At 42.8% G+C, this 19,693-nt stretch overlaps 1 protein-coding gene across 1 annotated transcript in view; it reads left to right on the top strand.

The window, feature by feature from the left end:
- The first annotated feature begins 7,836 nt into the window (after positions 1–7,836).
- The window catches only part of cry2 (cryptochrome circadian regulator 2), a 46,986-nt gene continuing 35,129 nt past the window's right edge, over positions 7,837–19,693 (top strand). Inside the window, exons 1-2 of the mRNA XM_060928252.1 lie at positions 7,837–8,258; positions 18,669–18,777. Of these exons, the coding sequence (XP_060784235.1) occupies positions 8,095–8,258; positions 18,669–18,777 (273 nt within the window). The 5' untranslated portion in view covers positions 7,837–8,094. The remainder of the gene's footprint in view (positions 8,259–18,668; positions 18,778–19,693) is intronic.

Here is a 19,693-nt window from a genome sequence, read left to right as displayed (position 1 = left end):
ATATCCCCATGCTGACCGATCTAATGGCCCAAAGAGAGCCATCCCAATTCTCTCAAACGGGGTCTTGATTAAAGGGAGAGGGCACAAAGGCGCTTTTGGAATGGCCATGGGATTTACTAATTGGCATTCATGGCATGCCGCACACCACCGAAGGACATCCCCGCGAATCCCTGGCCAATAGACCCAGGCCATTATTCGGGCTAGTGTTTTATCTTGCCCTAAGTGTCCAGCCATGGAATTAAAGTGAGACGCATGGAATACAAGTTCCATACGGCTCTTTGGGATCAACAACTGGGTTATTTGTTCACTAGTTTGAGTGTCCTGCGTCACTCGGTACAACCTATCTTTAATAATAGCGAAATAAGGGAAGGCCGATGCAGCGCTTGGCTGAAGAGTTTGACCATCCGTTACTTTCACTTGGTCAAATGCATGCCACAGAGTTTCATCTCACGACTGCTTTAACAGGAAATCCTCAAGGAAATCCCCGAGAGAGGGAGGAGGAGCAGGCTGCTCCTCACTCCTCATGTCGCTCTGACGCGGTGCTGACGTAGACGGCTCTGTGATGGCTTCTCCAGTCAATGCCACACCGGGATCTTCCCGTGACCTACTAGTGCAGGACCCACTATGTGTCAAATGTTCCATTAGCTTTTTAAACCCTGGCCAGTCAGTCCCCAAAATCAATGAGTGGGTGAGACGAGGATTAACCACCACCTTTATTCTATGCATTTGGCCCCGGAATAGAATATGGACAGACACTAAGGGATAATTGTGAACATCCCCGTGCACAAACAACACCTTCACCGCTTGTGCTCTCCCCAGTACCTCACCTTGCACCAGGCATTGGTGAATTGAGGTCTGATTACAGCTGGAATCCACCAATGCGTGATATGTATCCCTTTGAACACTTACCGGTATGCGATATGTTCCGGCCCAATCGAGGGCAGTCTCTGGTGTGTCAGGGATCCGGATCACAGCTTCCACCTCCCTTGCGGAGCCCTGATTCTGGAGATGCTCTGGCTCCCCGTCACACCAGCATACCGGCCCAGGCTTTCTCTCTTATCGGCGTCACTCACCTGAGGGGGGGAGGACGCAGACACAGAAGAGGGAGACGGGAGGACACCATGGTTGCAACGGATCATCTCAGCCGGCCTCCACCTCCACAGTGGGGGAATGGGGCAAGAGAGAGAGAGAGGGAGAGAGAGACAAGAGAGAGGGGGAGAGAAGAGAAATGAGGAGAGGCTCCTTCGCCTTGTCCGCCTGCAGTCGGAACCGCCGCCAGATGGTCCTCTGCCAACTCGATGGCTTGCTGGAGCGACGCTGGGCGATGACACTGAACCCATTCCACCATTCCTTCCAGAAGCCGAGAGATGAACTGTTCCAGTGCCACCAGGTCAATGATCCTGTCTGCGTCGCAGTCTTCCGCCCTCAGCCACCGCCGGCAGATGTCACGGAGTTGTTGGCCGAATGCGAACTGTCAGCCAACCTCCTCCAGTGTCAGCTTCCGGAACCGCTGGCAATGTTGTTCCAGGGAGCAGCAGACCCGCTGCAAGATGGCCCTCTTGAGGTTGGTGTAGACGAGCCAGCTGTCATCAGGGAGCTGCTGTGCTGTGAGCTGCACCTCGCCTGTTAGGAGTGGGAGGAGGTGGGCTGCACGCTGCTTGAGTGGCCACCGCCACTGCCACATAGCCCAGTCTGGATTGTTTCTATCGTATAATTTTGCCGGCGCTCCTAGAAGTGAAATGGCAATACACGTGTTAAAATTATAACAACAACCAAGTGAACCACAACAAGAGAACACTCATTTTATAGCAACAAGAAATAAAATTCTTCCATGATATTATCGAGAAAGCTTTTGAATCTCACCTGAGATAAAATGATTACTGCAAACATGAGCCATTTTGGTTTTAGCCTCTGTTAGATCAGCCCTGCTGATGTTGTTCAGCCATACTCGTCTCCTCTCCATACGAAGCCTCAGAGTTTCCTCGCCCTCTTTCCGAATCGTGAACGGAGTTCTAAAAAATGGGAACGTGCCATGGTCACAAGTACTGCTGTGACCGCAATCATATACAGCACAAAGATATGGCAGAGCTAAAAGAATGCTTAAAGCAGTGGAAAAACAAGGAGAGTTGTGCATGCGTGACTATGTTTTGTCTGGAATGTCGCTTGACCCCACATTTGTATCTCCACCAACATGGCTGACATCCGGGTTTCTATTTTGCTTTGATGTCACTTGCAAGTCAAGGATAGATGTGAATGTGAGTGCACAGAAAGGAACCAGCCATCCTACTACTGCAATTCTGGCCAAGCCAACTAAATATGGTTCACCTCAAGCCTGGATCGGGTTCTGCAGTGACAATGATGAAAACTGAATCAGTGTTCCCAGAGTATGTTATTTTGTTTCTGAAATAACCAGTCGGCAGAGAGCAATGTGAACAAATAACTACCCATGATTCATTTACAATGTCCTGCCTGACATGAATCACAGTGCACAATACAGTATTTGATCTCAAATGTTTTGGTATCAAATACTGTATCATGCACTGTAATTTAAAATAATAATAAATCCTTTACTGGAAAAAATCCACCAGCTTTTTCAGCATACCTCGTCCCCTTATTTCTGCTTTGAAAAGATATTAAAGCCATAATTAAAAAAAATTATAATAACAAAAAAGGTTCTAATAACTGTGACTTGGTGTCTTGAAATCATGAGGGGATGATTAGAAGAAGAAGAAACCTGTACATACATTTAAAGTTATGACACTTTCACTTCTTAGTTATAACATTTTTTATTATGGATAGGGAAAAATATGGATTTACAAATAGTACTTAAGAGCATATCCTCAGTTTTATCTTAAACTCAACTGAATTTCCCAGTGTAATCGTTAATCAAATATCCGGGAAGCGAGGTCTGTTTTACGATTATATGTACCGTTATTTTTAATCCTAATTTCCACCTGCACCCTGATGAAGCTTCCCTGTTGGACGTGAGGTGATGCTAAGTTGACTAGCTGTTTCATAAACGTCATCCTGCATGACTATGCTCTACTCTCCTGATTGTAAAGTCTGATCTTCAGGGGATTAGAAACCAGGTGAATCATAGCCACTACCGTAGGTGAACTCCCACATGATTTATTTTTGAGAGAGAGAGAGAGAGAGAGAGAGAGATACATGGACATTTTGGGAAATGTTTTCAGTAAGTCATACAGGAGCCTAACATAAAATTAAATTGCTGTATGTTAAAATGTATTCTAAACATTGTTTTATATCAAAAGCACTTTTCTTAGTTTTAGTAAAATTGTCAGGAGATTCAGGATGACATTATGACTACTTGTAAAACTGCAGACCCCCGGCTGTACATCACAGACCCACTTTGATGACCACAGACCTAAACAATGGTAACATTTAAGTTTTAATCTCATTAACTTGTCTTTTTTTAAAATCAATATCACTAAAATGCTTGAAAACGTATCTGTTTATTGTCTAATTTGGCATCTCAAAAAAACTTAAAATGTCAAAAGTGACTCATGGGCTTCCTAGTATCTCAGTGTTTAATGATCTACATGAGCAGATGATGAGTTTAGAAGACGAGCACTGCGCTATAATGGCACGATAGTCTACAACAGCTTACTAGCTGAATTGAGGAAGAATACTGTTTTCAATTCATTTAGAACTGATGTAAGGTTTGTTTTTTGTATTGTTGAGTTATTTTTATTTTATATTATATATTGGGCAGCACGGTGGTGTAGTGGTTAGCGCTGTCGCCTCACAGCAAGAAGGTCCGGGTTCGAGCCCCGTGGCTGGCGAGGGTCTTTCTGTGTGGAGTTTGCATGTACTCCCCGTGTCTGCGTGGGTTTCCTCTGGGTGCTCCGGTTTCCCCCACAGTCCAAAGACATGCAGGTTAGGTTAATTGGTGACTCTAAATTGACCGTAGGTGTGAATGGTTGTCTGTGTCTATGTGTCAGCCCTGTGATGACTTGATGACTTGTCCAGGGTGTACCCTGCCTTTCACCCGTAGTCAGCTGGGATAGGCTCCAGCTTGCCTGCGACCCTGTAGAACAGGATAAAGTGGCTATAGGTAACGAGATGAGATAATATATATTGTATATTTCTTATTATCAGATGGTCCAATGTAAATTGGCTCCATCTGATAATAAAGTTTATTATTATGAGTTTAAATTTTAGGTCTGGGAGGGGTTGATGGGAGGATACAGAGAAGATATCAGCCTCTGTCCTGTCACTGTTGGACCCCTGAACCTGAAAGACATTATTCATTCCTGCTGGAACCAACTGAGATATCTTGATGATGATGAAGAAGATGAAGAAGACAAAGAATAAATAGCACGGTGGGGCAGCGGTCGGCACTGTCGCCTCACAACAAGAAGGTTCTGGGTTTGAGCCCAGTGGCCAACTGGGGCTTTTCTGTGTGGAGTTTGCATGTTCTGTCTGTGTGGGTTTCCTCCGAGTGCTTTGGAATTGCTCATAGGTGTGCATAGTTGTTTCCCAAGCCCGGAAATGGGAGGGATGTGACAGGAAGGGCATCTGGTGTAAAACTATGCTGCAATTAATGACATGTGGATCAACACACTGTCAGAAATAGTGGTACAGTAGGAGTCCATTTCTGTCCCCCAAGGTACAATCTACACCAGTGTTTCTCAACCCCCTAGGACTCATGATTGGACTTCAAGGTAACTATGTGTATGTTTTTGGGTCAAAAAGGTACATATATGTTCCCAAACAGGATACAAATGGTACAAATAAGTCCCTTAGAGGGTACTGCTCCAGTAATAAGCCATTGTACCACTAAAGGTACAATAATGTACTTTGTTTTCTGAGAGTGTAGGGTCCACATGGCAGAGACCTTAAGTGGGACAAGCTTGAAGAAGTGAGTGAATAATAAATAAAACGAACAGACACTTTCCACTAGGGGGCGGAAAGACACCAAGTAAAGATGGTTAGTCGGGGTATGTCTGTGAAGATTCTCAGTCATCCAGGTCATAGTAAACTGTGGGTGGTAAAAAGAGCAACTGGACTTGCTTGAAGATTCTTGAAGACGTTTCACCTCTCATCCGAAAGACTTATTTAGTTCTGTCATGGATGAAAAGCAATCCTAAGGTGACGTTGAGTCATCCTGTTGGTCTGGGTCACTGGGAGCTGGGTGTGAACGACCTCAAGAGTCGTTGGGATGATCAGTGGATTGTTGGTTCTCTCTGTCCTCCTGTGAGTCACTGAAAACAGCTGGGTTTTGGTGTGCATTCAGTTGTCTGGGAAGTGTGCCAAGGACTGCATTGTAGGTGGCTGATAAATGATGTCTTAGACCACCACCTCTGTTCAGTGATGGCCGTTCCAGGATTGCTTTTCATCCATGAGAGGATAAATACCTGATACTCCCTATTAGTTGGTATTAGTGCCTGGGTGGCACAGTGGTGTAGTGGGTGGCACGGTTGCCTCACAGCAAGAAGGTTCTCGGTTTGAACCCAGTGGCCGGCAAGGGCCTTTCTCTGTGGAGTTTGCATGTTCTCCCTGTGTTTGTGTGGGTTTCCTCTGGGTGCTCCGGTTTCCCCCACAATCCAAAGACATGCAGTTAGGTTGATGCGGGGTGGCCTTGGGCTGAGGTGCCCTTGAGCAAGGTACCTGCTCCCTGGGCGCTCTGGTGTGGCTGCCCACTGCTTCAGATGGGTTAAATGCAGAGGATGAATTTCACTGTGCTTAAAGTGTGTATGTGACAAATAAAAGTTTTTTTCTTCTATTAGTCAGACAGAACTGAAGAAGCCTTTCGGATGAGAGGTGAAACGTCTTCAAGAATCTTCAAGCAAGTCCAGTTGCTCTTTTTACCACCAACAGTTAGTCAGGGGCAGTTTTTGGACTCATGGGAAAGCCATTGCACAATGGTGAGAGAAGCAGCTTTGGGACCAAAAGGTTGCAGGTTCGATTCCCTGGACCAGCAGGAATAGCTGAAGTGCTCAAGAGCAAGGCACCTAACCCCCCACCCAACTACTCTGGGTATATCGTGCATCACTCTGGATGACAGCATCTGCTAAATGCATGTAATGTAATGTAATGGGTTATCTGCTTTATCCTGCTCAGGAGGCGGGATTAGTCACACTACTGCATATGCAAATAATGTGATTCATAACACGACGTTCGGTTTTTATCATTTGTAGCGTCGTTTCAATCCATTATCACATCGAGAAGGTCTTATTCCTGAAATTAAAACTAACTACAAGACACGGGCGATTGCTCTAAGACAACGAGGGAGGCTCAGCCTCCTCTAAAAATGACAAACATCGTGTAGGATGAATTGTGCTAGGCTTATGTTATAGCCGACCTTATAACATTGCCATTTCAGATCCAGAATCATAGAAATATATGTGCTCAACCCAACTACAGTGCGAAATCATTCTGTTATAACTTTAATGTGTGTGTGAGTTTTTCCCCCTCGTGACAGCATGATGCAGCCCAGCCTCAGTGGACTTTAATGGCATTTGGGAGCTATGCGTTTCAATATCAAAATGCAAGACGATTATTGGACAAATACTGCGAAAACGCCCGCCCACAGACTCCGAGCCTCACATGGGAGGGACATGGCAGTTTCCATGAGGAGACTGGTGATTGGTGAAAGCGGCCGGATATTTTCTTTGATTGACAGCTCGTTTCAACTATAGACAGGCAGCGGTGAATTTCAGTTCAGTCCTATGCGGATTCGCAAGTGCTGTGGTGTACTGTAAGAGATCAGCTTACATTTCGATTTCATTCATTACATACGGTTTCTACCAGCTTTTTTAGTTTGTATATATTTTCATTGTAAATAAAGTGTAAATATAGTGTTGTCAAGTTTGCTATCTTAGTTCCAGAAATTTCGTTTATTTGAGTAACTGAACTTGAACTTGAGGGGGCTAGTCAGCTAGCAAGAAAGCTGCGCACGGATGCCAAGCATTGCTGATTTAATTTTGGCGAAGCCATTTGCCAGTCTTCCTTTCGAGGAAAAATTTAAAATTAAAGAGCAGGGTAGACCAACGCCTCAAATTGGCTTGGTGAAAAAGGTAGGGAATAATACTCGTTCCTTTCAGCTCTCCTGGTACGAGAAAGTGAATTGGCTAACAGCAAGTGACCCACATCAACAACAGTAAATAGGCTACTTTAGTAATATGTCATGGATGGACCAAAAATATAGAATCTATTTAAAATGTTTATGCTGAGTATATTATATTGGAATATATATTTTTCTGGATATGAATTAAACACGGCTACAATTTGGAAAACATTTTTAAACAAAAACACAGCCGAGAACATTTCACACTACAGACCTGGATTAAAAGTGAAGGGTTATCAAAATTGTCAGTAAAACATTTCTCAGTCAAAATAAGTAAAATATAGGGAAAGTGTCATTGAATGAAATGTGTGGCACCCAGCTCTACTGCTGAGGTTCCTGACAAAGAGCTGCTTTCAATAATGATCAATTTTTAAACAACATGCCACAATTTTAAAATATAAAATGTTAAAATATATACCCCCCCCCCAACATCATGTATATTGGACAGTAGGCTAATGGGCCAAAAGAACCTGTTATTTCACAGTTTGTGACGCTGCCAACAATCAGCCAGATCAGAGGCAAGAGTATGGGCAAAATTGATGTGTTTTTTCTTTTAAAATCTGGAAATATCATAACCGACCAGCCTCCCCTGTTTGAAAGACTACCAGCCAACACGTGCAGAACGCATGCGTTTCGCTTCACGTGCCTACACTCTTATTTGAATATTCTGCGCACGTGCTGCTTTTCTAACCAATAAGAGAGCGGGGGAAAAGGTGGGCAAGTCGTGGTTACGTCAGTGTCCGAGTTATTGGCTGAATCCCAAACGGCTTCCTATTGGATGTCGAAGGCACTTATGCAGGACGTTGAAGCCGCTATTTCATTCCATTCCTGACGTCCACTAAGGGCACTAGCAAGGAGAAGAGAGAAGTGTTTGGGATTGAACCAAGGATCTGGAACTTCTGGAAAGAGATCCTTGAAGGGAGCAGGGAAACTGTCAGTTGATTCGCTTCGGAGAGATCTAGATTTAGCTATATATCTATTGTTTGCTAGGATGGATTAAGTGTATGATCATGGTGGTGAATTCGGTGCACTGGTTCCGAAAAGGGCTGCGACTTCACGACAACCCGGCTTTGCAGGAAGCGTTAAATGGCGCAGACACGGCGCGCTGTGTTTATGTTTTGGATCCGTGGTTCGCTGGAGCGGCTAACGTCGGAGTCAACCGGTGGAGGTGAGGCGCTTTATCTGTCAGCTGTAAACACACCATCTTAAATCAGCTTTAGCTCCTAGCTAACTTTGCTAATAAAAAAAAAAAAAACAGCTAACACTAAACAGGGTTAGTTTTAGACGCCCTAATTCTATTTCCCAAGCTAAATGTAAATACGTCTTGTATTAATTTTGATTAACTTTCTAAAAACGCAGTGAATTTTTATTAAATCGTTTCCTGAAGAAAAAAAATCAGCAGGCGTGATGACCCGTTTGGTGAGAACACATTAGCAAACATACTGTAACTACTATGTTTGTTTGGTTGTTTTCCAAATCGCGTATTCGCTTTTCCAAAAGTGCGCGTAGTGCGAGCCAAATCTTCAGATTGATAATGCACCGAGAAGTGCCCGGATGTAACCCTTGCGTCCTTCGTGATGTTTTTGAAACCCGGCCGCTTGTGGCTGAGGTATCCTGTACACTTCAGGAACTACATTATTAATGAAGGCATTTTAACCCGTACCTCATGTTGATTACAGATAATAAGAAAGTAATAACTATATTTAAAAAAAAAGGCTTTGTTTCCTAACCTGATGTTTTGAGTTTTTATTTTTTACTACACCGATGTCAGAAGGATTTTTTTTAAGCAGCCGCTCTGAAAGTAGTTCCGGCTGCGAGGCAAATCACAGGATTGTATTACTGCCTTTACACAGGGACTGTGTCTTCACTCCCTTTTTTTTTTCCTTTTTATTGAAAAACCAAACATTATACAAAACACTGGAAGGGTGGGGTAGAGAAAGAAACATACAGTCATTAATTAAGAAAATTATAAGTTGCCATCAAAATAATTGTCCTTTCGGCTTTGCGGTTGTTCAGTCCTTCAAGAGAGTTCATATATGATTTGACCTCATTTTTAAATGCAGCAAATGAGGGTTTCCTTCCCCCCCCCCCCCCCCCCATTTACACCTATGAATATGATATTTACCCAAAATAATAAAAAGATTCAATATAAAATTATATGGTTCACAAAATGTTTTTCTTTCAAAGAAAAACAAACAGGGCGGCACGGTGGTGTAGTGGTTAGCGCTGTCGCCTCACAGCAAGAAGGCCCGGGTTCAAGCCCCGTGGCCGGCGAGGGCCTTTCTGTGCGGAGTTTGCATGTTCTCCCCGTGTCTGCGTGGGTTTCCTCCGGGTGCTCCGGTTTCCCCCACAGTCCAAAGACATGCAGGTTAGGTTAACTGGTGACTCTAAATTGACCGTAGGTGTGAATGTGAGTGTGAATGGTTGTCTGTGTCTATGTGTCAGCCCTGTGATGACCTGGCGACTTGTCCAGGGTGTACCCCGCCTTTCGCCCGTAGTCAGCTGGGATAGGCTCCAGCTTGCCTGCGACCCTGTAGAACAGGATAAAGCGGCTAGAGATAATGAGATGAGATGAGAAAAACAAACATCTTTTTACTAAAGGATACACTACAAGACCATACCTCACAACACAGACGCTCAACCTCGACCCAAAAAAACCTTGAGAAAAAACATTCATAAAATAAATGACAAATAGATTCAGACATGGCACCACAGAAAACACATAAATCTGAAAGGTCTGTTTTAAATCTTTGCAATAGTGTGTTTGTGGGGTAAATTAAATGTAATATTTTAAAAGAAACTTCCTTGACTTTGTTATTAAGTCTGTGTCTTCACTCCCTACTCACTATAGACCCCTTTCACTGACGTCACCCGAAACCGGAAGTAAACAGACCCTGCGCCATTTTGGAAGACCAACAAACTCGTGATTAGGGGGAAATAACGGCAGCGGTATGTGAACCCATGAGAATAAAGTGGAGTGGCAAACGACTTAAACAAACAAATCTGAGCTGTTTTATTTATGATTTATTGGCCCAACAGTAGACTTGAAAGAAACCTGTGTGAGACTTGGCAAAAAACTGTGGATATAATGGATAAGTCTGTGCATGATCTGCGGACACTTTGAGGTAAGCAAACGCAAGAAATTCAGATTTAAAACATGCTAAATTGGCCCCAAGTTGATAACTGGATGAGGAGCAAGCCTCCCAGACTTCTACAATTTAATAATAATAATTTAGGATGGTTTGGGGCTTGCTCTCCCTCCTATTATATAAATAAAACATAGTTGTTGTGTAGGCATATATCATAAATACATATGTATAATTTGGATAAATTAACCTAAATTGTGGATACCTTAATAGTAACAAAAATTATTAATTTTTCAACTGAAAAGATATATATTATTAAAAGATATCAACAAGGTTACCTTGGCCATAACTATGTGTAGGTTATTCTTAATAACGGGACTCCCTAAAGTGAATGACGCATTAAATGGAATGACGAATGACAGCTAGTGATTTGAACAATAAATGGTCCCTTGTCATTCAGATTCTTATAAATGGAATAACGATTGAAGTGATTGAAATTCAATCGTTATTCCTTTTGTAAGAATCTGAATGACAAGGGACCATTTATTGTTCAAATTTACTACCTGTCATTCCATTTCATGCGTCATTCACTTTAGGGAGTCCCCTTAATAACAGCTGTAATATCACGAACCAAGCCACTAACAACATAATTGTAAGCCTGTAGCCCTTTGTAAGCTTTCAAGTCATCAGCAGTGTAGGCACTGGGTGTAAACAACAAATAGTTTACAATGTCTGGGTAGCAAACAGATGGCAGAATTGGTGTCCGGTCCTCCTTATGTTTCCATTCTCCCTTGCCGCGAGTCTTATCATATGGGTCAAACCCATCAATCACAGCCAGTTTCTCCACATACCGTGCCCTTTCTGCAGCTGGTAATGTACTCACATAACCCGAATTATCCATCGTGTCACTTTACTCTCGCTCGTAGTTTGTTTTATATTGTGAGTGCGTGTACTTGGTCTTCCAATATGGCGCCTAACAAAATCTCGCGGCGCGGTGAAAGTACACAGCAGCCATCTTGTCGGTAAAAAAACATAGCTGAATACTGCTGCACTCGTGTACAGAATGGATCAGTTTCAACCGATGGACTACACGGCTCATTTTTCTAATGAACAGATAACTAGATATATGTCTAAAATAAACGACCTACAGATTAGTGACCCTTATGGCTTACCGGATGGAGTTTTCACGACCGTGTCAGTGGATATTGAACTGCCAGCGGAATACCCAGACGTGTATAATTACCTCATCAACTTTCCCTCGCTGTTCAGTGGTGAAGCACTGTGTGCTTATAAATCTCTGGACAGTTATCTTTACAGAAATTCAGGATTTGTCAGCGACTCAGATGTGGCATCTTGTAAACAAGAAAATAACAATCCTCATTGGATGGGTAAGTCACTTAAGTATTGAGTATAGCACTGACCAGCCGATTATAGAATAGAATAAGGTAATTCCAGCTGTAATTCCAAATCGTCCATTTTGTTTACTATGGATCTGGCGTTGGAGAGGTAGAGGCTTAGCAGTGGAGGTTTGAGTGGCTGTTTTCTGAGCTTAGTCAACAGGCCGGCTCTGCAGCCTCGCTTTTGCTTCTGCTCCCGGCGCCGCCTCCTTCGCTTTGCTTCCGATAACAATCCACGGAGACCCCGCTGGTCTCGCTATCTCGTCCGGAATGTTGTGCATGCGATGGAAATCGCTACAAACCGTCATTTTCTGCTGGAAACCAATGTCCAGTAAGTCCATACGGTTGTAGTGGATACTGAAGTCCGGTACAGACGAACAACACGCAAAGGGAGAGCTTGTAGCCGCAGCCGTTGTAGTAGAATTGTATATAGTAGGGTTTTCCAGAAGAAAAGGTAGAAGTAGAACCAGAATGAAGTAGAAGGCGGAAATATGGCGTTTGACCGACAAGATGGCGTCTGTCACAATCTGGATCGGCTGTGACGTCACATGCAAGTGCTCCATAGAGGGCTACTGCGTGCCGTCACCGTACCGCAAGATTTTGTTAGGGCGCCATATTGGAAGACCTCAAGTACATACATACTCAGTGCAGATTAAATGAAATTTTTTAATTTACTACTTATCTGTTTTTATTTATATATCTTTGAATTATTTGGACATGGGGAAAAACTATATTTAAAATCCAAAGAGGGATGGAGGGAGGAAAATTAAAACAAAAGAAAGAAATGAAATATATAACATAAATGTGATAAAATTAAGGATGTTTTTATTCAGTAAACATTTAAAAAAATGTTCTACAACACTCTAGCCTAGTGACTTACCAGTAACAAAATGGTCTGAAGATATTCTGTACTGTTGTAGATTTGAAGTATTCAGATCAGCTCTGCATAAAGCAGCTAAATCCTCTCTCTGTCTCCTGGCAGAAAGCTCCTTGGTTTGCTCCCCTTGTGTCTCAATCACAGCTGGTATTCTGTAGAAAGACTTCTTTTCACCTTTCCCATCAGCTTTGTTAGAACACCCTAACACAGCACAAAAGTTTACCATTATAGGTTGTTTGATGAACCAAGTGCATGAAATTCTAAAACACCCTAGTCATTAGACACACTAAATGTGTCAGTGGCTAGCTGTAATAAACGCAGCCAAGGGACAAAACCATCAATCAGAGTCAGTTTCTCAACATATCGCTTCCTTTCAGCAGGCTTCAGGGTTTTGAAATAATCTGCCATGTCCGCAGATCATGCACAGACTTATCCATTATATCCACAGTTTTTTGCCAAGTCTCACACAGGTTTCTTTCAAGTCTACTGTTGGGCCAATAAATCATAAATAAAACAGCTCAGATTTGTTTGTTTAAGTAGTTTGCCACTCCACTTTATTCTCATGGGTTCACATACCGCTGCCGTTATTTCCCCCTAATCACGAGTTTGTTAGTCTTCCAATATGGCGCAGGGTTTGTTTACTTCCGGTTTCGGGTGACGTCAGTGCAAGGGGTCTATACAGTGAGTTTGCCATTTTGTAATGCTGTCTGAATGTATAGTGAGAATTATTACACCCTTTATAATACATAGGGACAAATTACTCAATTCTGATTGGCCAACCAAGGACGGCTTTTTTCCTTAACACGGGGCCGTATTTCTGAAATGCTATTGGCTAGTTCGTTGCTTGGTTACGGTTACAAAAATGAGCAAATTTTGTCAACAAAATGGCTTTTGTAAAGAAGTTCCAATAAAATTTTGTAAACCACTTTCAAAATCATCGTGCCGTGTAATGATGAAAGACGCTTTAGAAACTGATTCAAACGTGCAAGATGGTCTCGCTCCCTGATTGGTTCAGAAAACGTGAATGACAAATGTTGTGAACTTGATTGGCTTCCGAAGTATGAATTTGGCCCTATATATTATAAACAAGCAATCGTATGGTTCCTCGTAAAATTAAGGATCAATTTCACTCGTGATTTCAAAGTTTTAAGTCGTGAAATTAATCCTTAATTTTACTCGGCCCCATACGATTACCTATACATATAGTGCACTCAAAGTATCCCACAATGCATGACGAAAAATAGCGTCACTACCCAAGCAATATATCCCATCATGCATTGCGGTCACGCTGAAAAATCAAATTAAAAGCCTCAAATTTGATTTAATAAAAAGTAGTGGCAAAGAAAGCAAGCAAGCACAACTTTATTCATCACACACTTGTGAAATTTCCTCTCTGCATTTAACCCATCTGAAGCAGTGAACACACATGCGTGCACACACACACATACCCAGAGCAGCAGGCAGCCATGCTAACAGCGCCCGGGGAGCAGTTGGGAGTTAGGTGCCTCGCTCAAGGGCACCTCAGCCCAAGGCCGTCCCATATTAACCTAACCTGCATGTCTTTGGACTGTGGGGGAAACCGGAGCACCCGGAGGAAACCCACGCGGACACGGGGAGAACATGCAAACTCCACACAGAATGGCCCTCGCCGGCCACGGGGCTCGAACCCGGACCTTCTTGTTGTGAGGCGACAGCGCTAACCACTACAGCACTGTGAAGAACAAACGTATTCAGGCTTGATTTAAAAGAACTGAAAGATGCAGCAGACACAAAGTACTTTTTGTATTGATTAATGTGGGAAATACGCTCAGTATAATATGGATTATATTTATTTATTTATTTACTTACTTACTTCCCTACCTACCTACCAGCTTAAGGTCGGTCCGTATCATGAAATACCGTGACCAAGGTCTTGAAAATGCTGACCAAGGCCTCTGGGCCGAGGTCAGTATTCAAGGCCGAGGTGAGAGGTCAGTATTCAAGGCCCATTTTAAGTGAGAACAAGGACTAACTTCCACATCACTAAGTTTGAATATTTTTAACAATTGTTCACCCATATTCACTGAGTCTGAGGTGGATAATTATTTTACTGTAAATACACAGGTGATTTATTTAAAAAAAAAATCATATTAATCATTTATTTCAAACTTCAAAAGTAGCATGCAAATGTAATAAATGTGCAGCACAGACTTGTCACTTATGTACACAGAGTCACAAAATACTTTTGTTTTGAAATCGATAACATAAATCACAATTCTACCTTACCTTTTGAATAGTTTGAGACCAAACTTCATGGCATCTTTAGTGCTTTTGGGAACAGCATTTTCTTTCATAATTAGGGCCCGAGCCCTATAGGGCGAAGGCCCTATTGTTCTTGTAAGAGTTCACTATTATTATTCTTCCGTCTTCTTCTTCTTCTTCTTTATTTTTCTCCGCTGTTGGGCCATTTTCGGGGTGCTTGCCATGGGCGAAAACGCACCAAATTTGGCAGCAGTTCCGAGAATTGCCACCGCTACTCAGAACCAAAAGCCCAAACTTGGCCGGGGCTCAGGGCCTCTATAGCGCCCCCTAAGTCGTTGTGATTTTGGCCTCCCGCATTAAGGTGCCTGGGTGCCGTGTAGTTTGTAGTAGTGGCATGCCATTTGGTACGCATATGTATCTCACTAAGCCAGACAAAAATGTAATGCCAATGCATTAGCCACGCCCAACAGGAAGTGAGGTAATTTCACTTTTGTGCGAAATGCATGGCCACGAAGACGGCGCAACTCCTCCTAGACCGTTCATAGGAATGTCACCAAAATTGAAACACATCATCTACAGACATGGCTGACAAAAGTTACTAAATAAGTTTCACGTAGGATTAACCGTTCAGAAGTTATACGTCAATCAATTTTCGATGCAAAATTTTACATGCTTAAAAATTCATAACAAATCTTCTGATTGCTCAAAACTGCTCATAATTCACACGCAAATCACTCATTGGGCTTCTGACATGTTACCCAATTTCTTTGATATTTCGCCACTGGGGGCGCTATTTTTGGGCAAAAAATCCAATCTTTCCTCAAATTTGGTCAAACTTCACGGCCACCCTCTTACTACCTCCCATGTCATGTATACCACTTTCTGGGAATTTTCGTCCATGGGGGGTGCTGTTTTTGGCTGACGCATTTGCTCCAAAACAGGTTTTTGGTAAATAATTCCATAATGCTTTTCCTTCACACCACTACCTTGTGATAGTACGTTGCTGTTGTAGACACTTATTTTTCCAACTCATAATCGCTCATGTACAGCATAGCGCCACCTACTGACATGGGAAAAGGCAAAAAATTTATTCTTCAAAAATCTATATCTCATCTTCTATTTACTCAATTGTCATCACACTTCATACGCAAACTCTTCATAGCTCACCTGACATCTACGCCAAATTTTGTGCACTTTCGCCACTGGGGGCGCTATTTTTGGGCAAAAACTCCAATCTTTCCTCAAATTTGGTCAAACTTCACGGCCACCCTCTTACTACCTCCCATGTCATGTATACCACATTTTGGGAATTTTCGTCCATGGGGGGCGCTGTTTTTGGCCGACGCATTTGCTCCAAAACGGGTTTTTGGTAAATAATTCCATAATGCTTTTCCTTCACACCACTACCTTGTGATAGTACGTTGCTGTTGTAGACACTTATTTTTCCAACTCATGATCGCTCATGTACAGCATAGCGCCACCTACTGACATGGGAAAAACCAAAAAATTTATTCTTCAAAAATCTATATCTCATCTTCTATTTACACAATTGTCATCAAACTTCATACGCAAACTCTTCATAGCTCACCTGACATTTACGCCAAATTTTGCGCACTTTCGCCCCTGGGGGTGCTGGTTCTGGCAAAAATGATATTGCAGCTTCTGATTTGTCAAACTTGGCAAGCAAACTCTTTACTAGACCCTTATTGGGGTGCTTGCCATGGTCGACAACGCACGAAATTTGGCTCCTTTTTCTTAGACTGCCACCGCTACTGAGAACCAGAAGCCCAGATCCAGGCGGGCCTCAGGGCCTCTATAGCGCCCCCCGATCACCGTCCAGTGCGATACCCTATTGTTGCCATGTGTCCAATTCTGTGCTTTGTCGCCATTGTGGGAGTAATGTCTCTTGCCGAAGAAGCTGTGGAAGGTATTTCGCGGGGATGCATGCCCCCGCCCCCCTTGGCCGCTGGCGCGAGGGCCCGTCGAGGCCGCTTGCGGCTTTAATTTGTAATTCTTCCTGACTTCGAGCCGAGTCGCTCGAAGTGATTGGTTGAGAAACTTAGACTATTTCTCAATAATCGGTGCACGCAATTTTCTATAATCATCTTCATAAATAACAAATGTTTTTTATTTTTCTGAGGCCCAAATCCATTAGTCACTCATGACCATAGATTGTGGTTGGGGAGGCTGAACAGGCTCAAATAAAATTTGAGACGTTCTCATACTTGACTAGGGCAGCACTGTGGTGTAGTGGTTACCACTGTTGCCTCACAGCAAGAAGGTTCTGGGTTTGAGCCCCGTGGCCAGCGAGGGCCTTTCTGTGTGGAGTTTGCATGTTCTCCCCGTGTCCGCATGGGTTTCCTCCGGGTGCTCCGGTTTCCTCCACAGTCCAAAGACATGCAGGTTAGGTTAACTGGTGACTCTAAATTGACCGTAGGTGTGAATGTGAAGGCCTCTGTATGCTCGTGCGACAAGGCTTTCGCAGATAGCTTTTCGCAGACAGTTGTAATTTATTGTTGAGCGGGGAGTAATAGGCGTGCGCGATGTTATTCACCGGCACAACGCAAGGGGGCGTGAAGTCGCTAGGAGTAGTTGGTGGGTGTGGTTAGTGGAGTGTTTATCCTCCGGTTACTTATGACTAGAGCTTTTTTTTTTTTTATAATGACTAGAACTGGAGTCGTATAGATGTACGTACTTCCTCAATCAACCGCTCTTCATGCTGCTCCATCTTCGCTCGTGTTTTTAAAAATGCCGGTCGTGAAAACAAACAAAACCGGGAAAGTAGGGAAGTGGAAGTGCGTGTACAGCGGATGTAGAGTGGACCAATCAGAGCCCTCTTGTCTGCGGCGCTGTCTGCGAGGCTTCTGCGGTGGTCACAATTTTTGGGAGGTGCGCGCAGAGCATCTGCGAAGGTCGGGGGGCTACACAGACACTCTGCGACGCTATCTGCGAGGACTGGGTTGTCAGCATAAATTGGCCTTGAGTGTGAATGGTTGTCTGTGTCTATGTGTCAGCCCTGTGATGACCTGGCGACTTGTCCAGGGTGTACCCCACCTTTCGCCCGTAGTCAGCTGGAATAGGCTCCAGCTTGCCTGCGACCCTGTACAGGATAAGCGGCTACAGATTATGGATAGATGGATCATACTTGACTGATGCTATAAGCTACTATCTAGTGAGTTTTAGCATAGTCCTGTAATAATGCAATTGATGAGCTTGTTTTGACTTTTTTTTTTTTTTTTATTTAATCATTATTTGTATTTTTTAAGGTGTAATTGTTTAATTGCATTTGAAGCAATCCAGTAAATCGCTGAAAAACATTCAGGAATTGAAGCAGACTTTTTTTATGATCTAGAAATGGGGTCCGTCCGGTCGCTTTTTTTTTTGTTTTGTTTTTTCCCCCCCCAAAAAAAGTATTTTTCAAATTTTTACATAAATAGATTTTGACTCAGTTTCTAAGAGCAATGTTCTTTTCTGGAGTATATATCCAAAACTATTCATGATACGGATTTGAAACTTAGTATACATGTTAACAAGGTGATGTAGATGTGCATTTTCATACTAAGAAATGTGAGAAATTGTCATTTTTAGCTCACCTGGACCAAAGGTCCGGTGGGTTTATGCCATGGGCTGCTGAGGTCGGTGTACAAGTATTTCACATGTATCACATTGCATTAATGTGTGACATACATGATGTACATTATCCCCTCCATAAACCCCCATTTCTCTCTCCGAATATTGCGCAATATATCTTACAGCTGAAGTGAAAAATGGATAATGTTTAGTCCTTTAAAATTATTAATTAAAAAAAAATTTAGTATTGGAAAATTGCGACTATTTGGGACATGGTGTTATTGTAAAATAATCCATTTCAGAGTAGTAACTCTGTTTTGTATCTGGTTGCATTGCACTCACTACGTCACGGTTTATTCCTTATTGAATGTGGGGTTGTTTTTTTTTTTTTTTTTTTAACCCTACAGATTTCTTCTGGAGTCACTGGAAGATCTGGATAAGAGTTTAAGGAAACTGAACTCGAGGCTGTTTGTGGTGCGAGGGCAGCCTGCTGATGTGTTTCCCAGACTGTTCAAGGTTGGTTTGTGAATCTTCCTCATGTCTTAGCCCCTGGATGCCCTCTTGCCCCTGGCAAGCATGATATCAAACACGGCGGAGGGGGGAGAGAATGTGATAAATTCATTTTTAGTAACGGCTCGAGCCTGATCAAGGTTGTGGTGAAACCAAAGACTGTCCTGAAAACACAGTCAAGCAGAAATGCACACTGGATGAGTTTATTGTAAACTGATGCTTCAGTTTTAACGAAATCAGTTTTTATTGGTGTGGAAGTGTTTGTTCTTGCACTTGCAGGCTGAAGTGGTGAAACATGAAATTGTCTGCTGATACTTGGTGCATCGAGATCAGTCGCGTGTTCAGGAGATGGCAGTTTCGTATCGGGGCTTTTTGTTTCCGTTCGTAGTTGGTTAAGAGAATCAAACAAATCGTAGGTGTAGAAACCTGATTTTAATAGCCATTTAAACCTGTCTGTGTCTGCTCTCAGGCTAAACATTAAAGCGTGTGTAAATTTACATATCAGGCCCACTTGGGTGATTTCGGTTATCATTGATTTAAAAAGGACGCACACAATTATGTGATGGTAAATGGCTTTACCTGACCACTGTCCTTCAATAAACGTTGAGGTTTCTGTATGATCAGTCATATTTTCCCGATAATGGCCAATATTTCATAAATTCTGCCAGAGTATGTAAACTTATGAGCACATCTGTAAAATTGTGGTCTATTTTGTTTTTATCCCCCGCTGGCTGAAAGGCCCAAAGGGGGATTATGTCATGGCGATTTCCGTCCGTCCCAGGAAGGGTGCTCACATTCTGAAATCAACTCCTCTCTCAGTTTTTGGAGGAATTTCATGAAACTTGGCAGGATGCTTTATTATGTGTCGGTAATACGCATATTGTAATTTCGTTACATTGGGTCACGTTTTTTTCCTTTTATT

This window comes from Neoarius graeffei, chromosome 8 (assembly GCF_027579695.1).
Source record: "Neoarius graeffei isolate fNeoGra1 chromosome 8, fNeoGra1.pri, whole genome shotgun sequence".
Classification (NCBI taxonomy): domain Eukaryota; kingdom Metazoa; phylum Chordata; class Actinopteri; order Siluriformes; family Ariidae; genus Neoarius; species Neoarius graeffei.
The sequence above is the reverse complement of the archived record's forward strand: the minus strand, read 5'-3'. Positions and strand labels throughout refer to the sequence as shown.